The sequence below is a fragment of the Strix aluco genome, chromosome 4 (genome assembly GCF_031877795.1).
Source record: "Strix aluco isolate bStrAlu1 chromosome 4, bStrAlu1.hap1, whole genome shotgun sequence".
NCBI classification, from domain to species: Eukaryota; Metazoa; Chordata; class Aves; order Strigiformes; family Strigidae; genus Strix; species Strix aluco.
The window spans coordinates 67,527,276-67,548,092 of NC_133934.1; the positions used below are offsets into that span (position 1 = coordinate 67,527,276).

Here is a 20,817-nt window from a genome sequence, read left to right on the forward strand (position 1 = left end):
ATTTTTATCAAGTTGAAAAAGAAAGAGGCTTACAAATGAGTATTGGTTTATACTGCAGAAGTGAAGTCTACTGTTCAAATACCAGTTTGGCCAACCAAGCTGTGAAAACTAATATCAGTGAAAATGGTGTGTTTTAATATTCTGTTATGTAAAAATGGAAGTGCTAATTTGACCAGTTACTAGTTTTCTGTACTTTAAAATGCAGATGTAATAAATTGTCTTAATATTCAAATACAACATTTTAACTTATAAAGCATCAATGCAAAACAACAAAGAAACTGTTTTAAGTCTTATGTGTAATTTTCAAGCATAAAGTTGTTGCTACAAGTGTAAAAATCAAATGGGAAATTAGATTGTTTTTCAATCTGAAGGCATTGAAATAAATTGTATTATGATCATATTAATTTGCTGAGTATCCTAAATAAATGTAGTGGTTTGTGTACTCTGCGAATTATTGTAGAATGCTGCTTAATTAAAACAGTACAACCAGGAAGATTGATGCAGGAGGGGATGCCGCTATAGATGACAAGAGAATGCTTACTGAACAGTGGTGAAAGGCTTCACCTGCTTCATCAGGCAATGAAAGACAGCAGGAGATACTGCACTGAGACATTAGTGGCAAGAGGATCAGACCCTCAGGCCTGTGCTACTGATCTTCTGACTTGCCTGCTGTGCAGCTGAAATCAGAGGGACATGTGGCACTGTACAACCAGAAGCACAGCAAGTGTTTTCCTTGGATGCAAATAAAGCATACTGTGGTTATGGCATCACACAAAAATGCAGACATCTGATTTCCAGATTTTCTAGGTTAATTTTAAAAATATCAGATTTTAGGTGGCTTTCTGGTCATTCAGGATAAATTAAATGGCAAGGCATTTCTGAAGTCGTTCTGGTGTTTCTTCTAGACTTCAATTTCTCCGGTTTGAAATCAAGAAAAACCCTATAGAAGTTGCTGAGCCTCTTACATTATAAATGTGAGCACCATTTTGGTGGGCCTGGGTTCAGAAACTGAATGGTGTGCAGGTGCAGTGAGGTTCCAGACACTTAGATGCTGTATTGAGGCTTTCTAGCAGATTTTTAAAATGCACACTTTCTGCAAGTCACTCTGGAGGAGTTGCTTTGGGTATTGTGTTCTGCCTTGGTGTACTTGAGGATGTGTCCATATGAAATTGTATGCCAGTCAAGGCAGGTATCTGCAGAAGTGAGTTAAGTCTCTAACAAAGTGCACACTCATCAGCTTCTGTAACTGTTGTACCTCCTGGATTAAGGACTAGGTTAAGTCTACATGGATGTTGGTGCCTGTAGGTTGTCAAGTCAGAAAAAGGTTGTAAATCTTATCTAACTTTAATAAATACTGTCCTGCTTACAACCTGATTCTCAGAGGTAAGCATAATCTCCTGAGTGGATCAAAATATCCCGTACCTCTTCCTGACTTAGCATAACTTGAGGACACACTGGACCTCTCCGTGCTTTGTTCCAGTGGCTCTCTAATTAGCGGGGGGAAAAAAGCAAATGGGAAATTCCTTTAGCACAGTTGGAGTGAATGTTGAAACACTTCATGCAGGGCTGAACTCCAATTCATTAATGCAGTGTAGGCAGCTTTCAATATAGTAATGCCAAAAACTGGGCGGCGTTGTGCCAAAGAACTAGCTATACCAGCACACTCTAAACAAAATCCAGGCGCCTCTTTCTCTGACCTTTGGCAGCCAGTTAATTAAACCTGGGGGAGATTTAAACTGTCACTTTAAAATAATGCAAGAGAGTATGAATTCATCAAGGTGACATTGTCAGTGTCCACTCTTTTGCTAACTGAAAACATTTGTTTCCTGTTCTGTCAGATGCAGATGTAAAACGGAATTGTCACATGAGAAGACTATCTAATCTTCACGTTAGAGAATATTCTCTAATTTGAGTGCCTTGTTTTTCAGGTTGTGTCTTGTAGTTTAATTTTAAGAGAAGCTGTGTTTCTAGTCCTTCCCCCATCCTAATTTATAACAGGTCAGAACCACAATTTGACTAAGTCATCTTAGTTGTGGGGCTCCTGCCTCTTGCACCAGCATCCTCTTAACAAGGTAGGACTTCATGATGAGACTGTTTTAGGCTGATGTAAATCAGCAAAGCTCCTAAGGTGGAGCTGTGGTTTCATATGCTGCAGGTCTCCAACTTGATTTTTGCATATATTTGTTTATTATTGCTCTTCCGGACCTAAGTTACCTCTGTAAATCTTCTGGAATGACTCTATTATCTGAAAGAATGGAAAGAGTACTTGTTTTGGTGGCTACACAAAACAATGAGGACTTCCTTTTAGTGGTGTGTTTTATGTGGTCTCTGACATATTAGCTAAAAGAGATATGACATGTTTGGTTAGGACTTCTAAGGAATTTTGAGTCCTGATAGAATACTTTGGAGGGTCATCTCTGCAGTCTGGGCACTCCCATTCATTCCGATTAATTTTGGTTTTTTGGCAGCTTTATTGTTGAATGTGGCAGCTATCAGGTGATAGTTGTTATTCTGGAAATATAAATATGTAGCAGTAGCGCACAGAAAATATACTTCTCTGTCTTGGTAACATTTGAAAGAGGGACATGGAGGTTGACTGTATGTTGTCAAAATTCCAACAACGGTTCTGTCAGCTGGTGGGAGCATCCTGCTGGTCACTTCAAGAACAGTTATCTTCTGGCTTAACTGTAATGAAAATATGCTCTTGCGTTCATTTTCTTCTCTTGAAATTCCCCCTTGTGCATTCACAAAGATACACTGCTGCTCCCTGCCCAAACTCCCAGAGAGATAAATCCAGCTTTTGTTCTACCAAATTCTTTCAGCCTGGCACTGACAACTCTAGTGGCCTCATCTGATTAAATCTACTTCACTGCCATGCAACATGACAAATGCTTTTGGTTCAAGTTGAATGGTAAAGCTTTTGCAAACAGGAAAAACAGTTGTCAGCTGTCACTGTTGTGGTACCAAACATGCATTGTGTTAGAACAAGCAGACAAAAAAGCCTATGAGGCGTACAGCAGATCAAATGGAAAACCTACTTAGGGTACATCCAGTTCTATTAAGACTTGAGTGTATTTTTATCAAGAGTTGTTTAACAACAGAGGGGAGAACATCTGTCAGCAATTCTTAATGTGGAAAAATACTGTCTTTTGCTCTCAAAGCCTAGAAATTGCAAAATTACATGATACAGTATCATTTTCAAGATCAGAGCTTTTGAAATCTTAATTTGTTTTGCATACAAATATAGCTTTTGACATATTTTTTTGGAGAAAAGAAAAATGTTGAAAAGAACTGTTTCAAGGAGCTCTGGAAAAAGTGATTTGGCTGTAGAGTGGTGGCTGTGCTTCCAAAATTAAGATAGATTGAAATGGGGTTGATACCTGGATGTTTGGCATGACCCTGGTTATTGAGTTTCTTGTGCAAAAGCACACGTGTGTTTTTAAGATAATAGACTTATCTAAGCAGACCTATTTTTATGGCTAACGCAAAATATTTATTTGCCAGTGTAACTAGTGCTTAGTCACATGTTATCACACACTTCTGAAGTTCTGCTGTGGTAGTTAGTGGTACCACTGTCAAATAAAAGGTCTCTGGGAGTCTTTCTTACTGTTCCACAGCCCTGGACAAAATCTTTCCAGTTTCTCCCATGTTCTTATTTGTTTGTCTCATCTCCCCTGCCTTGCTGAAGAAAGAAGCACAGAAAGTTTGTTACAGGATATGGGACAAATTGGGATTTTTCTGATGTGTATTTCTGTGTGTGTGTTTCCTCTACTCTATTCCTCATTTTCTTCAAATAGATTAAAAAAGGACCAAATACTAGAGTTTTGTTTTTCTTAAATGACTTGAGTAAGAACAGGTAGCTTTTTTAATTAGAGCTTGTTTTGAACTCTTTCATCTGCAATATTATAGGTCAGCCTTAATGCTATGCCAAACTTATGTTCAATCCCCAAACCAGATGAGATTCAGTTGGGCATCTTATCCTTCATGCAGGAAGTCCCATGCATGGTACAGTGCATGCTCAACATCAGTTTTTGGGGCTATGCTTCTCGGAGGTTATTCATTCAGTCATTTTTTTTAGTTAAATACAAGTAAAGTCCAAATAGATGAACTTCTGATAGAAGTTTCTGTTTTTAAAACAGAGTTGAACAGAAAATTCTTCCCTGTGTGTTTTCTACTAGACTGCAGACTCGGAGATTTCATATCTGGAAGGTGACAGGGAGCAGCACCATCCTTGAGTTATGACCATCACTCTGAATTTGGCCTTTCAAATATAGGCCCAGAAATTATCTGTGTAAATTGCTGTGCTGACCACTTTGTACAATCAGACTGTGGTTGTCAGCTGTGCCCTTTACAGGCAGACCTGCCTGCTCACTCCATTTTCCAGGCTGACTGGACACCAGCCAGTTCTGACCCACAGGCATAATGTGCAAGCTAATATAATAAGTGTAGCTGAAAGCATGGGGTAACCTAATGAAACTGGCAGGGCTTCCAGAGCGGAGCTTGTTCCTGCTGCAGATGCGTCAAAACCAGGGGAGGCAGGCAGAGCATGGCAGGCGCAGTACACCTTTAAATATGACAGCTAATAGGCAGGCTGCCTAATGGTGAAGGATAGATCATTTTTCTAGAAGGCCAAAAGTAAGAGTAAAACATGTGACCTTTGCTTGAGCAGATTGTTCCACAAAACTAAAAGATAGTTTTGATTTTTTTGTGAAACACTTTTTCTGGGGAAGATGAAGGAGGTGTGTTACTGCTGCTTACTCATCTCTTCCCTTTTGCCCCTATTCTTCCTCCTCATCTCTGTCTTAGGAAAAGATTTCTTTCTTTTTATGCTCTAGGAGGAGTACAAAATGAAAGAGGTGCTACAGGTTTTAATCTCACTTTCTTACCCCTTTTTTCCCTCTTCTCATTATTGAAGGAAAGAAGAGTTATTAGTGTCCTTTGGAGACCCCTTGTTTTTTCTAACTTGCACAATAAAAATAAGGAATTAAAAGATGCTGAACAAAAAATGACTGTGATGATGATGATTAAAAATAATAAAAATAATTGTGATCTCTGTTTCTGCCCTGTGGCACTTGCCCTTTACACCTCCCCAGACTGTAAGGAAACTTTCTTTCACTAGGATTTTCATACTGAACAAGGAAATGTTGACCTGAAGGTCATAAGTGGCTTAATCCTCAAACTGTATTGCATGGAGCCATCTTCATGGCTATATTTTTATAATATGCTAATGGCTTAGTAACTGGCAAGAGAAGTGGAATACCTATGCCTGTCAGCTAAAGAGCACTAAAAGTCCTGTTTGATCCTTAATATAGTAAGGACATAGCTTAATGACTGGCATTCCTTCCTCCTCAGCTAGAGTGCTTTGTGACCTTCCATTCAGTTTATTCTATATTACAGCTGTTCAGGAATTGATAAAGCTGCCAGCTCTGGGGGAATTGTATAACAAAATAAAATAGTGATTTTTTGCTATTGCCCCCTTTGCTTCATGAGGTGTCATCCCTCCTTGCTCCTCAGTAATCTCTTGTCATAGAGCAGGTAGTAACTTGCAAGTCTAGGAAGACTCAGTAAGAAAGATTTTTTTTTTTTCCCAAGCTACATTTATATTCTGCTTCCTTTTCAAGAAATTAGATCAGCATTTTAATTAAATAAAAGACTGCTAGCTAAAGCCTCTTGAGCATGTAGTGTAAAAAATAAGAAGGAAGCCAACCAGAAATGACTGCTGAGAGAATTTAATCTTGCAAGTAGGGGCCCCAACTGTGTGTCCTTCAGCTTAGTTTTCCAATCCATATATTGAGGTCTGAAGCTGCTTGGCACCCAGTGAATGTCACCCTGGGGCTCAGGAGTCCCTTATGATGCCATGGGCATGGTCATCAGAGGACACCTGTTCTGAGAGAGCCAGTAAGAAAATCTTCTTGGGTCACATAGCAAGAAAGCTAGTAAGGTGTCTCAAAATGTGTCAGAATACATGAATGCTATGAGCTTAATTCATTAATAATTTGGAACTGAATTAGCAGTCATTCCTGCTAAGAGTTGTTTCAAATACTCTCAACATTAATCTCTCTTTGCTCTCAGTGGAAGTCAATGGTGTGTATTTATGGTGGACAATAATCTGATTACTGGCCACTAATGAGTATCTGAAGTCTCTGACCCCACTCAAACATATGAGGAATGTCTGATTGTTCCCTCTATTCTTTATCTTTTCTGTCTCCCTTGTTCAATATTACAGGCCAAGTTCTGCACTATATATTATAGGCAAGGAAAAAACACAGTTGCACTCCCTGTTGCTGAAAAGAATCCTCTTTGTGTGAGATATGTTTTCTGACATAACTGCTCAGGTGCTGAAGCTGGCCTTTGGCCAGTTGCTGGTTCTGTCAGGGATGAAAGTCAGCACATTGCATTAGGACTTAAGCAGGAGAGGATGGCAGACACAGTTTTTCACTACTGCACATTGGTACTGCCCCATCTTCCACCTCTGGGTAGCTTTGTGGAGATCCTCGTTTGGCTTCATGTTCCAAAAGTCATTACCTTTGATGTAGTGATGAATGAGATCTCTTTTGCTGGAATGTCATTGTTGGAGAGAAAATGGCAGGCTTGGGGTTTTAATATTTCAAAGGAAAAAGATCAAATGGTCTGAGGAATAGCTGCCAGTTTTACATAGTCATCTTTCAAAACAGTGTTGTGTAATGTGGAGACCCAAAAGGTGTAGAAAACATTGAGGTATTTATGATGTTGGGTCTCAAGTCCGAACTGAAATATGTCCTAGCTGCTTTTAGACACCTTGTCTATATTTAGATTGTCATATTGACATAACTACAGTGGATTTTCCACTTCTTCCTTTTCTCTTTAATGCCCCCACACTTGATTTTTTTTTTCTTTCTAATAACTTGGTTACATCTATGATTTTGTGATTTATGCCTGAAACTTTAGCACATCTTGCATTGGGGGTGGCTGTGTGGCTCTCTAGGTATGCCTCTTTTAGTGTCAGTCTGGACTTAAGTAGGTTTAAGTTGTGTGATGAAAACCTGAATGCTCCGGATTCTTTTTTTTTTCGAGGGCATTTTTGGCCTGTGCCTGCCTTGATCGTTCTCACAGCTCTTGTTCAAATAATTATCATGGTGATGAAAGTAGTGGTTGTTTTTGACAAAATTAGGCTTTTGGTGTAGTATGAAAGTAAAGTGTCAACATGAAATCAACTTCAAGCTGTTCTTTTAACTTCTACTGACCCCATTTTTTCCTCGAACATGCAATATAGCAGGTATCATTTACAGAGTCTTTCAGAGCTTCTTCCCTCCCCATTGCAAAAGAATACCCTTTGTTTACTAACACACTGTTGATTCTTCTAAGATCTTAATATGAATTTAGAATATTTTGTTCTTCAAACAGAGGCTTACAAGTGTTTGCCTTCTGCTTTCTTTGTATGCAGACATGTGTAAAGCCATTTTTTTTTGGCCAGCATTCTTCTGATGGTGTTTTAGGATGGTTCTCAGTGAGTATGTTCTATGATATCGTGTGTTCATCCCTGTCCATTTGTTATGATGTTGAACAGTGCCACCTTGTTTCCTCACACTTTGCTGTCACTGTCCTGTTCCGGTCTAGAATCAGTCCATCTCTGGAGCAGAGATGGTCTTCTGCTGTGTATGTGTTGGGCATGATGATGTGTTGGTCCTTAAATAAATCTTCTGTTGCAATGCTCATAGAAATAGGATCAACTATAACAAGTCTTGTATCTTGCATTAGAAAAAACCGTGAACCTAAACAAACTTTGAAAGATGATGATGGTAGGGGTGAAGTGAGGATATCTTGCCCAAGGATCATCTTGAGGCATGTGAAAGAATTTGTCCTGGAGCAGGAAAAATAAGAAGCGATTCAGAATGTTTTGTCAACTCCTGAAAGAGAACTCTGGAGGTGAGATGTTTCAGAAGTACCTGGTAGCAAACATAGGATTGTCAGATACTATCCCTTCACTAATGAAAGGTTAAACTGAGGTGGAACTGCATTGTGCAACTGTACTGCTACTTAACACTAAATCTACTTGCATCAAAATAAAAGTAGTATTAAACCAGACATCTCATAATGGTTCACGTCAGTATAACACTTAGTAAATGGCTTCCGGGTTTTCCCATGAAATCTCTTTTACTCAATGTATAGGTCTCATAAAGGAAAAATTAGAATTAGTTAAGTACTGTTCTATGTGAGGAGCAGAAACTTCAAATGGGTTCTTCATATCTGTTGCAAAAAGATGGTATGGTAGGAGAATTCAGAGAGCTGCTCTGGAAAGAAAAATGTCATGAGTTGTTCTCTCTTGCTTGTTCTTTTTTATGTTGGAGGAGCAAAAATATTCTATCTCCCTTTGCCTAAAGGATTAAATAGGTTACTTTGCTATTAATGCCTAGATTACTTCAGTTAGGTGCCTTGGATCCAGATATTAGACTCTTGCACTTTAGTGCTTTTAAGAAGATGGATGTAATCACAGTAAATTAAACCAAATACAAAATACCACATTGTAGATTTATATATGTAGTTTGTACATATAAAAAGTATATTGGGTTGCCACCCCACCCTCAAGATTTAACTGGAATTTGCAAGACCATTAAGGTGCTGTTAATACAAAACTTAATCATTGTCTAAGGTAGGCAGCTGTAAGTACAAGGTGGATTTAAACTATTCAAAACGTATTTTAATATCTTTTGGTGATGGTTAGGAGGAAGAGGAAGAGAGAGGAAATTAGTATTTTGACACAGTTGCTATTTTTATAAATAGCACTGATGTCTTTAAAGAGTTTGCACAATTGGGCTCTGTAATGCTAAATCTCCAGTTAGACACAAGGATTGGTGTGTGTTTGTTTTTTTTTTTTAAACTGAAAATTTTGAGAAGAGCTTTGAACTTTAAAAGCCTGTGTCAAAGTGAAGGAGTTAATGCTGTCAGTGCTTTCAATATTGGGCATGTTGTGCAATGGACACTGACCGTATTGCATCCGTGAGCCAAGCTCTCACTGCCTTCCAAGGAACCTGCACAAAGGCAGCGTTTGTTCTCCTTCTCTGTGACCCCGGTGACTCAGTGCCCTGCCAGGGTGCTGAAACTGCTTGCTACAGAAAAAAAGAAGCTGGCTGTAGAGCTCTTGAAGAGGGGGATGCAGAGGCAGTTGGTTTGAAAGTGCTTAAGCAGAAAAATAGGTAAATTTTTAATGCATTCCTTCTAACATTTTAGGCAGTGCATAATAGAGTACAAAATAAGATTTGTATTTGATGTTTACTATACTGTAAGATTTAATTTTGAACTTTATATGTTAGAAATAGTAACCAGGTGTGGATTTTGACCACTATGAGTGGGTAAAGAACTGAGCCAATACTAAATTAAATCTCACTGGCTGTGTGTTTGTTTGGAAAATACAAAGCAAAGGTTCTGATACCTAGTGCACCCCTACTGCTATGTGTCCGATACCTATGAGAAGAGTCCCCCCCACAGGTCCACCAAGGACCATCCATTCAGTATCAGAAAGCAATATATAAGTTAAGATTGCTCTGTCTTCTGGTAGGGTGTTATTTTGTCTTTCAACTTGCTTTCTGTAATGGCTCTTTGGAATGAGTCAAATGATCCCCATTGGAGGGAGGAAAAAGTAACACCAAGTTTCTTAAAATTAGATCAAAATAAGATTTGTAAACACAATATATGTTACAGTGAGGGATAAGATTTACTAGGCTAAGAACATGTTTTTTAATCATATTCTAATTTAAAAACCAAACCACAGCCTTTGCTTCTTGTATAAGGTGCTGTAAGCAGATGCAAGAACCTGGCATGGAAGCCTAAGAACACAATTATTTGGTGGTCATGGGATGAGCTGTAGCAGTCAACAAGGAGGATCACTGTGAGGCAGTAGTACTTTACCAGCCACTGCTGACTCTTGGAATGAGTGTCTTGAAGTTAAGGTAGCTTCTTATTAATCTTATTTTGTGGACACAGATCCTGAAGGAAGGAGATCTCTCAGTGTTTCACAGAGCAGATGGCAGTATACAGATTTGGACTAACCTATTTTCATTTTAAGTTCTCTGCCAGAGTAAGAAAAATATGACTTCAGTTCGATAGCTATATTTATGTCTGTAATTGCTGGTTAATACAATTCCAGTCAGAGTGTTTAAAGGATCACTTCTAATTGTTAGACAGAGAAGAGACAGGCTTCATTCATTAGCCCTAATCCCACTTCACAAGAAGCTCAGTGTTTAAGTTCTTATACTGACTTCCTCCCTAATTCATGTTAAGTGTTGCATCTTTACCCTCCTCTAAAATTGGAGGAAGGGTGTGGCTTGGAGTCTCATTGATAAAGGCAGTATTATGACACCTGCTACTAATGTGGTCATTATCTCTTTCTCTACAGTAGAAATCATATTTCTCTTAAAAATTAATATTACAGAAGAAAAAAGCCATGCTTATTGTGTATGGCAACATTTTGGACAGTCCTATTTGTAATATGCTGGTATGGTATTGAGAAAGGAGAGGTGAGAGTGGAGAAAGACACAATCACCTCTTAATGCAAATGGTGGAGCCTAACTTGCAGATTAGTCATTTTAACATCTTTTACCAGCACTGCTAGATTTACTTCAAATGCCTAAAAAACCAGTAATGTAGTTTTTAATGGCTTGTCAATTACCCTGATGTTTTCACTGCTCTCGGATATGCTTGATACATCCTCTTTCCCCAACCCTATAAATATTTAACTATACATAGTGGAGTAGCCCTATAGAAGAAACTGAGATGCCTGTCTAAAATAATTCAGAGCCTGGTGATCAGGAAGGGTTCTTACATGGTGTGTTGGTATCATAAAGCTCAAATGCTTGTTTTACCTGATTCAGGGCAGGATCTTCAACATAGTCTCCCCAGCCTTGACCCTACAGCTTAATGTAAGTGTGAAATCTCTACTTGGCTGGTTTAGATGCAGAATGCTACACAGGACCAAAGAAATTTTTTTTCTGTGAGGAGTGGTGGTGGGACGGAAGATGCTCTTCAAGACTTTAAGTGTGCTTTAAATCTGTGGAGATATACTGCATGCTTCGGCACTGGCTGAGTTACTGAGAGGTAGTTCTTCTGCAGGGTACTGCACATAACTAATTTTTCAGGGCTTTGGTCAAGCATGTGCTTAACTGCTTTCTTGAACAAGTAGAGGTTCAAACCATGTCTATATCTTATTTAATCATGTGTTTAAGTGCACAGAATTGGGTTACTTTCACAACTCAAGTGCTTTAGCTGTTGCTGTCAACTAGAAGTAGTGACAATTGCAGAACTTGGTAATAGCTGAGGTATAAGCATCTAGGAACAGTGAGCAACACCTGCCCTCAAGCAAGCGTGCTTTCAGCTTGACCTTGGCTTGGTGTTCCCTGAAGCAAGTGGTTGAGATGCCAAGGTCTAACAGCTCCCGTCCTGTATCTGCACTAAACGATTCCTGAATCGGTACTGTCTTAGATGCCTTGGGTTGTGAAGGTGCGAAAGGAAGGACATTACATGAAAGAAATGATATGGGATTCATTATCTGCATTTGAGTCGCCTCATTTGGAGTCTGTCTGATCAGTGAAAAGTAGTTATGTGGGAAACACTGATAGAAGAGAAATGTACACCTCATTTGAGTGGAATGCTTGTGATCTGTGGCTAGAATGGGCAAAGGACAGCTGAAGTATGTGCATTCTTGATGATTACTCTTAATGCACAAGGGGCGCTTGTCTTGATTTCAGCTCTTCTGGTATAAGCCCCAGGCAGTTGAATCAGTCCAAATGGTAAAGTACAAAGATGTTTTTCGACAGAAATAAGCTTTAGCTGTGGTACTTGAAGTTTAATATGTACTTTTTGTATGAGGCCCTCCCACCTTCTAAACTGCAAAGTAGGCACTGCAAAAAAAGTCACTTAAGCTTTTGTTACCCATTCTACAGGTAACTGAGTGATATGTGGGTAATCATTGCAAACAACTGTAGGAAAACTAGCTATGAGAGCGCCTATGACAAACAGGATTAATTTGTTTTCTCACTAACATTGAGAACTATGCTGAGAACTATGCTTTAAGAAAAGGGGAAAGGGGGGAAAAAAATGAACTAAACCTAAAACCCGGCACATTTCATCAGACAGTTCTAGTCAGATGGCAATAATACATTGAGCTGTTTATTTTAAGGACAAAAGTATAGGGTAGTACATTTTAAATCCAATGAAGTACATCTTGTAGTTAAGCACAATAGCATTATAAATTCTGAAATGGGCTTATACCCTGGAGAAGTATGAATTATAGCTAGCAGTTATATTTTTCTTGAAAAAGACTAAACAGGAGCATGCATATGGACTAGAGGATCAAAATTTTCTGCTTAGAAAGAGGATGATAATATGACTTCTGCCAGGAAGAAAAAAAAGTGTTCATTCAGAGGCATCACAGAGTAGGCTGACAGGAGGTGGAAGCAGCAGAACTTGTGCAGTACATGTCTGAATTTGGCAGTAATTTAAAATTCAGTCTAAAATAAAGTTAGTTGAGTACAGGCAGAATTAATGTTGAGCCTGTACACTCTGTTCAGTGTGAGCGCATTATGTGAAAAAGTGAAATTTCTATCTGAAATTTTTCAGAAAGCTTGGGCAAGCATAATGCTGGAAAGTATAGGCTTATAATTTAGAGAAATTCGGAAGCTATTTGGTTGTTATGGATTTTACCTATGTTACTTCTAATTTTTAACTTGTGGTATTGGTTAAAAAAACATCTGAAAAGCCAGCACATGGCAAAAGTGGTGGTGTGGATGCAATATGAAATATTTTTCTTTTTCAGAATCAGCGCTTGTAAGGATATATTTTGGGTAGTTTAAGGATCATCTAATCATACCTTCTATAGGATGCATTGTAAACTTTTACTTTCAGTTTGAGTATAGGAAAGAAGTAATAAATGCAATTCAGTCATAGAAGAGTGATGGGTGATGTATGGATGGGAGAAATAAGAGTTTGAGGTTCATTTGAGTTTTGCAGATGTTGACAGCTGTGGTTGTTGCCTGGTGTCCTCCTATGGGTTATGGAGAAAAACAGGTGCTGTAACCTAGATTTGAGCAAGGATGCCTCTGCCTGCGTAGTTGTGCTGGGCAGATCTGGGCCAATTCCAGGCTGTGCAGGAGGTTTTTCCCATCTGGCTGCTCGGGTGAGAAGGAGAGGACGGGACTTCTAGGAGCCTCTGAACTCATGCCTGCCTGTTTTACAGGGCTGGTTTGGAAAGCTTTTGTTAAACAGATGCAGTGTATAATGATGTAGACAACCATGTTTCTGTGGAAGAGAACTGCGAGTCTGTTGTGCATATGCTGCTCTCGCTGCCCCTGACTGGAGGGGGTAGTTAGGTTACTGGTTTTGGGGGCTTATATGCACTGTTGCTCCAGTGTCTTCCAGATGAAACTTAAATTTAGGAGTGGCAATAGCCTTTGCTGGGATTTCACCTAACAATTGATAAAGCTATACAGCTCTTCCTCCCAGGGATATACGCTTACATGACTGCTTCAGGTTTTGATTTTCAGATACATCTTTAGTCCTTTTCCCTTAAGGAAAAAGCCTGACAGACATGATCCTCATAAAGCAAGGAAGCAAACAAAACCAAAAATAAAGAAATTCAAGCCCCCTCATACCAAACCCAGGTTTATGAGTTTGCAAACCAGCTCACCATTTTGTCTTGTTGGAAGCAGGAGCCTAGTGGGACTCCTGCTTAGCAAATAATGTGTGCTGGACAGTCTATCTGTTGTTGTTGTTGTTGTTACATATTGTTTGCTAGTGTTGCCAGGTATTTATTGTTTGGACAAGCATGAAGTACAATTTCAAGCCCTTGTGATGACTTCAAATTAATCACTGAATTACAAATTTTGGCTATTTATGGATGTTGATGTGGTTATCATTAAGCATTTGAAGTTTGGAAGGGAAAAACCTTGAATACAACCATTCATTTCGAAAATGGAGCATGGTAAAACCAAGAAAAGAGTACCAACTTCTGAAATGGTTTTGATGGCTTGGGAGGAAAAGGGAGGGACAGTAAGGAAGATAAAATTATTGACTAGAGAATGAGTGAGAAGGCAAGCGCTGTTGATAGTAAGCTTTTTTCTTCTTTCTCAGTAGTAACTAGTTTCTTGGGCAGGCAGTGGTACCTACTGTTATACACCATCGTTTAATCTCCAAAGCCATGAGAGATTAATGACATAACTGTAAAGAAACTTAGTGGTTAAAATATGGATCTTATGGAGATTGGTGAGAAAGCTGTACTTGAGTTCATAGAACTGCTCTGTCAACTAGAGTCTTATGGTTTGCTGTCTTGTGCTCTGTCTGCTCAAAGTATGTTTTCTTGTCAGTAACTGCTAAGAAGTTGCACAAACTTCTGTACTGAAGACCATGTTGGGGTACTCTTGCTGAATGTTTTATATTTCCATTACTGTAACTGCGATTGTGACTGTTTTTCCAGAGAAAATACAAAGAATATAGAAATCCAATTATTGAGGGCATCGAGTAGCTTTTCTTTAGAAATCATTTACTGGGGAGGAAAAAAGCTATAATAAGAAAAAAAATTTGTGATTGAATTACTGAGTGCTTAGCGGAAGCAAAGTGAAAACATGTAACTAATGTAACTAAACTAATATAAACAAAACCCATTACCCTAATAGTCTCACCTAATTTATAACTGCTGAAAACTTCCTGGGGAGCTATGGAGAGCAAGGTATGTATTCATGATAGATTTGAGAACATGTAAAATTAATGTATTTTTCCTTTTTTTTTTTTTAGGTAAGTAACTGAAGGGGACATGAAGAATTGACATTTAAATGGCCAGTATGTTGCAAAAGGTATTTCAATTTAGATTGAAGAGAAATGCACAAATAATTCATTTGAGTACATATTTAATGAGTATTATCTTTTTTTTTTTTAAGATTGATTAAATCTTCTTTTGTTTGCTGAATGATTGTAAGTAGTAAAAATCAGCAAGCCCGTGTTTGGTGTTCATGCTATCCTTAAGTGATATCAGCATCTAATGGGAAACTGGATACTATTCTCCTAACTTTATATCTATGTAACCCATGCCAATTGACCAAATGTCAACTAGTGTTAGTCCTTCTATTTCTCTGGTTTGCAGTGACACTATTGAGCATGCAGGTAAAGTGTTTGTGGTTCTTCACAAGCAGGTTATTTCAAGGTAATGTGTACTGCACTGTTCAATAGTGGGAAGTAACTGTGGACAGGGACTCTTTCTGAACTCCGCTTGCTGTCCCTATGTGGGCATTTAATCCTAAGGCTTCACTATCAAGTGATGTCTAGACTGGCAGGAAGTCTTCACTGTGTCCTTGCAGAAAAGAGAAAGGAACCTGGTTTTAGCTAGTTGGCTAAAATTATTTTAATTACTATAAAAGTAGTAGGAATAATAATATGGTTAATGGACTATGTAAGTATCACGCTTGGAATATTTTTCTGCTCCAGAGACTTTGCCTGAGGTCAGATGAGGTGTTGCTAATTTTGCTGTTGGTCACTGCAAAGCCTGCTTTAGATGCAGATCGTAAAGTTGGTAGATGTGTCGCATCTGATTTCCAAAAGATGATGTCACCAAGTAACTTTGAGAAAGCTAAACTGGTATCTGATCTCTAAACAGCCACTTCCTTGCCAGCCAGATGGTTATGTAGGTATGTAAGGGCTTACCGTGCATTGGGAAGTGGTATCTGTAAATATGCTGCTGACAAAATTCTTGAGCTTCTGCTGATGACACCCACACATAAGCTTCAAAGCACACCCTGCTGTGTTTTGTTTGCAATGGCTGTCCTGCTGATTATTTTTTAAATAGCTGATAATTGATTATAATTTTGTAAAATGTTTTTTGTCAAATGCGGTTGTCTGTGAAATCCATCAGAATAGTGTAGATTGGGAGAGCAATGGTTACATAGAGGAATTCCAGTTAATGCCTATTAGGAGTAGTAATACAAAGCTATTTGGAAGAATCTTCAGAAAGGCTGGTTAAAGAAAAAAAAATTCTTACAAAAATGTCAGTCATTTCTATTAGAATGGAAGTTATACTAAATAGTTTTGGCAGAAGAGCAGAAACAGGAAGATAAACCTTTTGATTAGGGAATGTGCCTGGGATATGGAAGACAGACTCAATTTCTGACCTCAGTAAGGCAGAACTGAGGTTTAACTCTGAATTTCCTACTTCTGAAAAGGTTATGGAGACTTGCTGGGTTTTTGGCTGTTCTCCTTCCCTAGGTTTTGAGCTAAAAAAATCAAAACTGTATTGGATACAAAAATCAAGTATTCTCTGACAAGATTTTTAGCCAAAAAATTCTGACTGGTTTTGCCTTTTTTATAGACTTTCCAATGTTGGCTGTATGCAACTACTTTATCAGCTTTTTCTGCTGTTCTGCTGATTTTCTTCTCTCCAGCGGGATTTTACTGACATAGAAATGTCATGGAGAAACAAAAGCTTCACCTGAAGCTGATTTAGTGAACTGGAATTTGGGAATATTTCAGCTTAAAAATCTGTCCAACTAAAACTTCAATTGCACTTGATTATTCTGATTTTAAGCAAGAAGTATTTTGGAAGATGGGATATAAATGTGTTGCAGCTAAGCAAGAAAACAAAACAAATTTTTTTCTCTCCTGAAGCTTTCTGTAGTTTTTACTATCTCGGAGCTCTATTTGAGCAGAAGCACAGACATCAATGTATAGAAGGTAGTGATGGCAGAGTTCTGCTTATTATCAGTGAATAAATGTCTTTGTGGGAACTGAAGATTCTTTTAAGTCTCCAGAGAATGCCACAATATTGTTTTAGCCTTTTAAAAAAGAAATTATTTGGCTAGCATTAAAACAAGATGCTGTTAACTGTGACTGCTTTAGATGTTTTTCTTCAATTTGAGCAGCTAAGCATTAAGAAAATCTCCAGTTGTGAATCAGAGGCAAAACTTTCAGCAACTTGAGAATGATGTGTGGAGCCCTCAGTGCAGTGTAGTCATTGCTTTCTGAAAGTGGGATTCTGAGCACCCCGGGTTATTCACTTACTCTTGATGTTTACGTTCCCCAGTGTATGGACGATGGTGTGGAGGCCTGAGTGCATGAATGATACACTGTTGCTTAAAACTGGTTTCAGGCTTTGAAAGAGCTAGGGTTCCCTCTTCAAAGTTGATCCTTTCAGCAGGCTGAAATGCATCCTACTTTAAGGGAGTAGTTCCCCTTTAGTCCATGAGATGAGCTTAGGATTCATAGTATAGTAGAGACCCAACTGCATTGAAAATACAGTAGAGTACAACTCTTGCATTACTGGGATTTTTTCTTAAGCAGTTATTTGGAAATGATAAAATCTATGTTAAAATCAGCGTTAATTACTTGCGCCCTAGTTTCATATACCAAGCAAAAATATTAGATCTGATGCAATTCTTATGGAATACCTCATGTATTTTATAAGTGTAAAATTAATACAAGTTTGCCCCATATAGATTAATGTTTCATGGCCCACATTAGGATACACTGTGGGGAAACAGATATAATGATATAAAAAGATGCAATTAGAGTGATTTGTTTCGGGCAATTTAGTTTATTACATTTGACATGTTATTGGGTCTCAAACGTAACTAGAAGCTGCTTCTTGTAAACATGTCATGTCCTGTCTGTCTTAATATCATCTGCAGCATGTTATTATTCCTTTTATTGTAACTATGTGCTTTCTATCAGAAGCCAGCAGAGACTTTGCTGCTGAGAAATACAGAATTCCTTTAATTTTTGTGGGAATAGTAATCGAATTTTATATTATGCCTTTGAAAGTTTTCAGAGATCATCTCGGTAAACCAAACATTGTTCTGAGCTGCATAATCATAATCTCAAGCAACCTGCTATATTGGATCTTGATGTATAGATGCACTTTTCTTCTTTCCCCCGTTTTTGTCTGTTACATTATATTTTTTTGTTGAGACATATGCGTAGGTTTGAACTCTCAAAGGACTTCAGATGTTATACTGAGATTGTACAGTTCATTTAGGTAAATGCCAAACAAGATGCAAAGGTCAGGGATTCTCAGAAGTAGGTCAAAATCCTCTAAGATTTCAGAGTTTCCTTGTTCTCTGGTAATTTTGCCTTGCCTTTTAGATGCAGAAGTTTCTAGCCTGTGTGATTGTAGTGGTACCAGTGGAAGTATGAACTGTGTTCACATGAATTTCCCCAGTGCTCAACTGATGTTTTATAGTGCCTGAAATGAGAGTTAGGTGTTCTCTTCTTTTTCAAGGCACTAAGGATTTAGCAATCAAACCTCTGTGTATGTGTATATATATTTTTATATCACCGAACAAAATGTGTTTATTTTTCATTGTCAGGTAACAAGGTGGCCAGTGTTGTGCTATGCAGCAGGGAAATGCTGCCATGTCTTTTACTCTTCAGGCTTTTGATAAGACACTTACTGGCTTTATGGCACATGCTCTCCCCAGCTTTCCATGGAGCCAGGCAGCAGAACAGCCATCACCTTTTTCTTTCTTTCTTGTCTCTAACAGCCATGTTTTTTTCTCACTGGTGATCCTGAATGGAGGCAATTGCTACAGTGCATGATGAAGTGCTGTGGGATGCAGTAATTTTTTTTGAAAACCGGGTCAACTGATGAGGTGTTCAACGTCCAGCTTCAGAAGAGAATCTGCCTGGAATATCTTAATGATCATCCTGATAGTTTTTCAACATTAGAGAAGGAAAAACCTCTGTGAATAGTAGCTGAATGGCAAAATCTGCCAGATCTCCTAGCTGGGATACATTTACAGTGTCTTATGATTGAGATAGGGTAAAATAATTTCTTTTTAGTCAACTCAAACCAGTTATTTTCTCCAAATGATGCAGTTACGTGTCTGATATGTCCAAACAAAGAACAGCGATACACTGGATTTCTGTTATTCAGGGGCATAAGAAACTATTTTTCAGACTTCTCTGAGTCTAATATGTTTTATTTTAGTAGCATATTTTTGGAAAAAGCAGGGATCAATAGATCTCCACTTCCTCATTAGTAAGCTTACACAGGTGTATTGGAATGCAAAGGGGCTACTATGAGATCATGAAAAAATATAAAACTGTAAAAGTGGTCAACAGGACAGCAGATCTCACTGGAGTGGCTTTCTATCTACTCTGCAGGCAATACAGAGCTCAGTGTCAAGAACTTGTGGTGTCTACTCTCTAACTTCAGAATGAAGCAAAGGCCAACATTTTGAAAATTTGATTCTGGTTGGGGGGTGGGGGGAGAAGCGTTTGTTCTAGTGAGCAGAAAAAATGAGTGAAAAAACCTATGTATTTTTCCAAACTGGTTTTGGTTTCTTTAATTGCAAATAATGTTCATAGTGCAATGCAGTGACACTGGAGAACAGGTCAATTCCTGAATAGGATTTACCTTTATTGGTTTTAACTTTTTCCAGATCCACAGCTAGGCAATAGGAGTTTCCCTGCTGAATCATTTATAAGATGCATGTAAAAGACATTATTTAGTATCTTTCCATTGAAAGTATCTCTATTGCCCCTGCCCTATTTTTTTTTCTTGTTAGGCTTCTTTTATGAATGTATCTATTCCTTTGTGAACTAGTGCACTATACATGATAGTATGAAAGTTCTACATGCTAAGCTTATTTAGCCCCTATGATTTCTATTCCACACTAATATTATAATCTCTTCATCCACTGGAAAATATGGTATTAAAATCTGAGCAGGTCAGATATAGCAGGGAAGGAAAATTCTCCATGCAGTTTGATGCTGCAATATACAGTACAGATTCGATGGGTCAGCAGTAGTGCAAAGTTCCTCTCAGTGGAAATTACTTGCTGCAGGATCCGTCCTGGATTCCTGAAGACACAGATTACAGCTGTTTGCTGTGTCTTTTTGTTTTTTGAAACATCTGGCAGATTCTGTAGCTTGACAGTACACTGTTTATGCCAATAAACTTTTAAAGAGTGATTTGGTGCTTGTAAGAATCACTGAATTATTGAGAAGTTTGGCACTTCTGTTAGATGCTAAGAATACTGAAGAATATTAGGTTAATACAACAGTAGTCAGTATTGATAACTTTGCTGGCAGCTTCAGGGATGTGAAAGTTTAAATGGGCATAATGAATAAATTACCCTCTGACTTCAGACTGTTCCTTCAAAATAAGAATGAAAGGATGTATGGTGGGTTTGCACTGCTTTCTGCCTTCTTGTATTTCTTTGTAGGTATGCAAGAGGCTCATATTTTTCATAATTAATTTAAAAATCATGATCCAGCCTGTATTATAAAATGCATGGAAAAGCATTTCTATTCTAACCAAAATGAGCATGGAGAAGTCATGGTTATTTTCTTTTGACCTTCTTGGGATCAGTGACTACAAAATGGGAGAAATTCCAGAGTCTCTATGAAGACTTAAAAGTATTTCACTCTTGCTATTGAGTTTTACGTGGAATGCTTTCAGATGCTGGGGCAATTAGGAGCTAAGCTAAATACACCTGAAGAGGGACTACTCTGTCAGAAATTGAAGCTAATGGGCTGTAAAAGCATACAGGATAATTCAAGCGCCCAGCACTAGGTTTGAAGCTAGACTGCCACCAGAAGGAGGGGGAAGCTGGACATGTTGGCCTAGGGCTGAATGATGCACTGTGAATGAGTATTAGCTGTTTCAAGATGTTGTGGAGCCACGCTTGAAAATAGCTTTCAGTTTAGTAGCTGGGAAGAAAATGGGTGTGGAAAGCATCTCTTGCTTGAAGCAGTCACTATTTAAGCAGCAGATTGTATATGGCCCTGCTGTGTGACTTGTTGTTTTCTTTTTCTGTTTCCCTGGGCATAAAAGTAGAAGGAATAAGCCACTTCAGATAGGCT

General features: G+C 38.4%; 1 protein-coding gene across 3 annotated transcripts in view; it reads left to right on the forward strand.

The window, feature by feature from the left end:
• Positions 1-20,817, forward strand: part of ANK2 (ankyrin 2) — a 371,582-nt gene that overhangs the window by 40,334 nt on the left and 310,431 nt on the right. For 2 of the 3 annotated variants that reach the window (XM_074823464.1, XM_074823465.1), the window contains exon 2: positions 14,761-14,819. The exons of the other annotated variant lie outside the window; for it this stretch is intronic. In XM_074823464.1, coding sequence (XP_074679565.1) covers positions 14,799-14,819 — 21 coding nt within the window. In that variant the 5' untranslated portion in view covers positions 14,761-14,798. The remainder of the gene's footprint in view (positions 1-14,760; positions 14,820-20,817) is intronic. 3 annotated transcript variants of the gene reach the window in all.